This window comes from Uloborus diversus, chromosome 8 (genome assembly GCF_026930045.1).
Source record: "Uloborus diversus isolate 005 chromosome 8, Udiv.v.3.1, whole genome shotgun sequence".
In the NCBI taxonomy this organism is placed as follows: domain Eukaryota; kingdom Metazoa; phylum Arthropoda; class Arachnida; order Araneae; family Uloboridae; genus Uloborus; species Uloborus diversus.
Window position 1 is genome coordinate 11,776,222 of NC_072738.1, and position 5,067 is coordinate 11,781,288.

General features: G+C 36.6%; 1 protein-coding gene across 1 annotated transcript; it reads right to left on the minus strand.

Annotated features, from left to right (window-relative positions):
- Positions 1 to 1,608: 1,608 nt before the first annotated feature.
- LOC129227920 (zinc finger protein 726-like) lies at positions 1,609 to 4,739 on the minus strand. Its single transcript, XM_054862541.1, has one exon. It carries the CDS (start codon positions 4,607 to 4,609, stop codon positions 3,761 to 3,763), a length of 849 nt encoding a protein of 282 aa, XP_054718516.1. The 5' UTR covers positions 4,610 to 4,739; the 3' UTR covers positions 1,609 to 3,760.
- Positions 4,740 to 5,067: the final 328 nt, after the last annotated feature.

Sequence of the window (5,067 nt, forward strand, 5' to 3'; positions counted from 1 at the left end):
CTTAACAGAGTCATGCGCACGTGATCTCTTCCAGTGATCAAATATCTAGATAGCCAGAGTAGTTCCAGGTACAATATGATGGGGATTAGAAATTTAACAAAAATGACTTTATTTAAAAAACTGTTGACTTTTTTAGAAATTTATAAGCATAGCACGAAAAACAACGGGTGCAGTTTTAAGGGATTGCTGTCCTTATTCTGGTTTTAAATTAAACTCAAACTATTTCCTCTTATTTTCGGGTGTGCATTAAATATGTGTCACATAACGTGACATAGGTGTTGTTTTTCCTCACTTTGGGGAGCAACGAAATATTAAAGTCGAGATAGCTGGTGTGAAATCCGACGCGGATTTTTCATGACTTCCGTCGTTATTTTCATGATAAATTTTACACTTCTTTTTTTTTTCTTCCTTTAAATCTTGAGTATTGAAATGCGTCACTTAACATCCCTTTGGAAAAAGAGATAACTCATGCAACGTTGGGAGAAAAAGCAAGAATTTAATAAACAGTGATGACGGAGGAATGGAGTATCAATGCGTTTTGTTTGAAAATTTCAGGCATTCGTTCTGTTTTTGCAAAATTGAAAAAAGACGAAAAGCATCAGTGGTAATTTATGGTGCTTAAAAATTTGGCGACAACAAAAAAAACTACCAGGAGTATTACAGATTGAAATTTAAGTAAGAAGTCTTGACGTGTTTTTCAACCTCTAGTTGCAGTACTCAGTCGACGTTATGTGCAAAGGAAATCCCATCAACTACATTTAATTAACTACAACACCTTGATTTAGATAATAAAACCTGTACCATTTCATCAATTTATTTCGCAAATGCCACACACTATGTCATGCCTTGTTAACAGTCTAAAGGTAGCCACAGCCGCCTTTCTGGGGGCTTCAGTGATACAAGAATGGTTTTCATTTACAACTGCCCTAGACAGAGGTGGCAAAGCTGTAGCAGATTTTGCGTTACCCAGGGTGCACCACGAGGAGGCCTGCTACGCTACACCCCATCCATTCCATCAATTGTAAATTTGAACCTGTTTTTTAGGGAAGGCATTTAATGCAATCAGAAATTTTACATTTTGCTTTAATAAAATACATTTGCAACATGTAAGATTTTTTTTTAAACACGTACGCTAGTAAATAATCAAAATGGATGAGAACAAAAACAGGTTTGAGTAAACTTTCAAAAGAATTTTTTCTAGTTTGACTTAGATTAAAATTTTTCAATTGAAGTAAAATGTTACATAAAGCTGAATTATAAACAAGCTCAAAACTGGTAATGCAGCTAAACCTTGTATGCCAGAATTATTCTCTAAAAAAAAGGCAATTAATTTAGGAACAAATTTACGTGAAGGTGTGCTGCTGTAGTATATAGAATATTAAATTTCCACCAAGTCACTATGTTTATTTCAGCAAATCTTAACCAGATATTATTGAATACAGCGAAAAATAATTGAAAAAACACATAATAGTAGCAGGAAGAAATTGGAAACGGCTAATCTGAAAAACACGTTAGAATTGTTGGGGAGGGGGGGGGTTCGTTATTTTATTTTTTTAGTAGGGGAGTTATTTTTTTTTCATATAAATCTGTCAAATTGAAAAGAATAAATACCATGAACAAAACAATTTGATGACAAAATATGTACATATATTTTATTATCATTAGTTCACAATTCCAATTGAATGATTATTTTCATCAATAAAATAACATAACAGCATGTAAGTAAAATATACTAAGTAGGACATATATTGCATTTTGTTTACCACACAGGACAAGCACCTCACTAATTGTGACATGATTGCTCTTTGGTTAATTTTTATTGCCTGCTTACAAAACAATTGTTAATCAAACAATGAAAATTAAGATAAAAATATAATTTGTCTGTACATGCAACTGAAAACAATGCAGTCTTATGAGTCTTTTTTGTCTATTCAGTATGAGAAGATGCAACAAAAATTTAAAATACACAATGAGCAAGGTTATATGTCCTAGAAAAATATTTTCTAAGACAATTACTAAAAAATTTAAAACAACCCACTAGAGTTTACAAATGATTCAATGTAATTGGTATATACATATATGTTTCACATTCAAGCTCCCTAAAATATGATAACTGTCCTGTTATTAAAATCTTGTTCAAAAGTGCCCCCTATAGGAGCACATGTGAACGATTGAGGACATTTTTTAAAATACCATAAAGAAGGGGCAACCTAAGGCTATTGCTACCTGCCTTGCCCCAATTTCTAAAAAGGCCAGAATTTCAATTTGTTTAAATTTTATTCACTTTTTCTCAAACCTCAAATTTGATCCAGTAGTGGCTACTCCAAAATCTGAAAATTTTAGTAGTGGCCATCTGACATTCTTCCATCCTAAGAATTTACATTACTTACATTAAATTCAAATAAAATTGATTCAATTAAGTACCATTAAGTAATTTATATTAAGTACCAACAAAAAAAACACACATTATTAGTGCTAATAAGCACGAAATTGCAGTCCTCGGCTGGAAATGACTGAGCTGGCGGTGTATTTCACGTATTTTTGCTTTAGCCCTGGCTAATGGGCGGTAACTTACTGAATATACCTTGCCTCGCGTTCAATCTTCGAGTTGAACCGAACCATTGTTTCGGTCACTCGTCTGGTCTGCTAATTCTATATTAGATACCAGTTTGTTTCGCACTCCTGGCTTCTTGCATTAAAACTCCTCAAGAGAAGTTCTTCCTAAAGCAACGAAATCCAGATTTTTGTTCAGTTTTCAAAGCGAATTAATTGCCTTTCACATAGGACTGGAGAAAATTATGTGCGAAAACAACTTCGGTGATCTTTGGATACTTTCTGACAGTAAAAGTTCAATTCAACACCTCAGAAACTGGTCCCTCATAGAAGACAAAACTAACCTCTCAATCCTACGTAAAGTAAAAGCTCATAGCCCTTCAGCATAAGGTCCACTTTCAATGGATCCCTTCCCATGTCGATATCTACGGTAACGAGCTGGCCGATGCTCTTGCCAAAGAGAGTCTTGCCCATCCAACACCTTTCACCTTGGAGCTCATCTATCTAGAACTGTTCTCCAAGCAAAAAGCCAATAATAAAGAAAAATGGTTAATACCTCCATCTCACAATTGGTACAAAGGCAAAAGGCCAGGACAATCTCTTGCCCTTCCCTGTGACAGGCAGACTAACACCCTTCTGTCTCGCCTCGCCAGTGGACATCTGAAAAGTCTCACTTTCTCTGGAAGCGCCAAGAGGTTCCCCATTTGCCCTAAATGCCAACAAGACCAGGCATCACCACAGCATATCTTGAGCTGCCTGGGATTGGACTTGAACGACATATTCGACAGTCCACTGCCTGTGTCAGATTTCATAAGGGTCAACGGCTTCATCGATTTGGTCTGACTCCGTCAGACCAAAGGGAGATTAAAAACAACAAGAGATTTTCCATCTCCAGCTCAGTTATTTTCCTATGCCGGGCTGATGAGTGCTAATAAGCATGAAGCTGCAGTCCTCGGCTGGAAATGACTGAGCTGGAAACTGCAGTCCTCAGCTGGAAATGACTGAGCTGGCGGTGTATTTTACATTATTATTGTTCATTTTTTTTCTTCAAAGTAAATCAATAACCTTGAAGTGGCCACTACTGGTGTGTTTACCTTACTTATTACACAATTCGGAAATATTGAATTTTTCACCATCATTGTCAGTTAAATGGTTTTCAGGAACCTGGGAATATATAACCGAGTTTTGAGAATCCTTCAACAGAACATCAATTCTCGACTTTGTGAATCATCTTATGTCTTAGCAAAACATGACGCTGAGTAAAAGATTTTTGACATACTTCACAAGTAAAAGGTCTATCGCCGGTGTGAATGCGCAAATGCACTTTTAAAACCGAAAGCTTCTTGAACTGCTTCGGACAATATTTGCAAGTATGTGGCTTTTCAATGGTAAGGGCTGCTAAATGCTCTTCAGAATCTCGGTATTCTTCTCCTGAATTTTGAGACTCTTCACTCGAACCTTGAGAGTCTTTACCTGAATGTTGTGAATTTTCACCCGAATTTTGAGAATTCTTCCCTGGAGGGAATTTTTCCACCATATGGCTAATCATGTGATCATACAAATCAATATGCTGAGCGAAATCTTTTTGACATATTTGGCATGATTTTTCATTGGCATGAGTTTTTAAATGCCTGTTCAAGTTTCCCACTTTAGTGAATTCTTTTTGACAAATTTCGCAGGCATGCGGTCTTTCTCTGGCGTGGCACATTGAATGCTGAAACAAGTCACTAGGTTGAAGAAAGGATTGCTGACAGACTTCGCAAATATACAATCCTTCATCAGAATGAGTTCCTAAATGTTTCTTTAAATCTCCCACTTTGGGAAACTCTTTCCCACAAAGTTCACAGGAAAACAATTTTACTTTATAGTGCCGCGTTGAATGTTTCAACATATCGCTACGTTGAATAAAAGATTTTTGACACACCTCGCAAGAATACGGACGTTCATTGGTGTGAATCCTTAAATGTCTCTTTAAGTTTCCCGTTTTGGAAAATTCCTTTTGACAAATCTGGCAAGAATACGGTTTCTCTCCAGAATGGCACCTCAAATGCCTCATCCTATCCCCATTTTGGGTAAAGGTTCGACCGCAAAACTCGCAAGGATAGGGACGTTCGTTAGTATGAATCCGAATGTGTCGCAACAGATTCGATCCATTGGCGAATACCTTCCGGCAATACTCACACGTTCGGATCTTGTCCCGATCATGGGCTTTTACGTGTTTTCTCAAAGATATTTTTGAATCCAATTGCTTTGCACACAGTTTGCAAGTATAAGATGCTGCATCAACGTGGATTTCAAGGTCTTGGGCTGCAGAAGTGCTTTTATAACAAAAGCTATCATCATCCTCAACTTCTTTCTCAGAATATTTATCTTCTTCCGACTCTACAATGCTTTTATCAAGCTCCATTTTCAAATGATTTTTAAATCAGAGTATCTCAAAAAATGATAAAGCTACATCATGATTTCAAAATACAGTGGAATGCCATAAACCCGCTGACCTAAAAGCCGCCAACA

Excerpts from the sequence above, each read along its gene's own strand:
- LOC129227920 (XM_054862541.1), bottom strand. The coding sequence starts at position 4,609 with ATGAGGCATTTGAGGTGCCATTCTGGAGAGAAACCGTATTCTTGCCAG.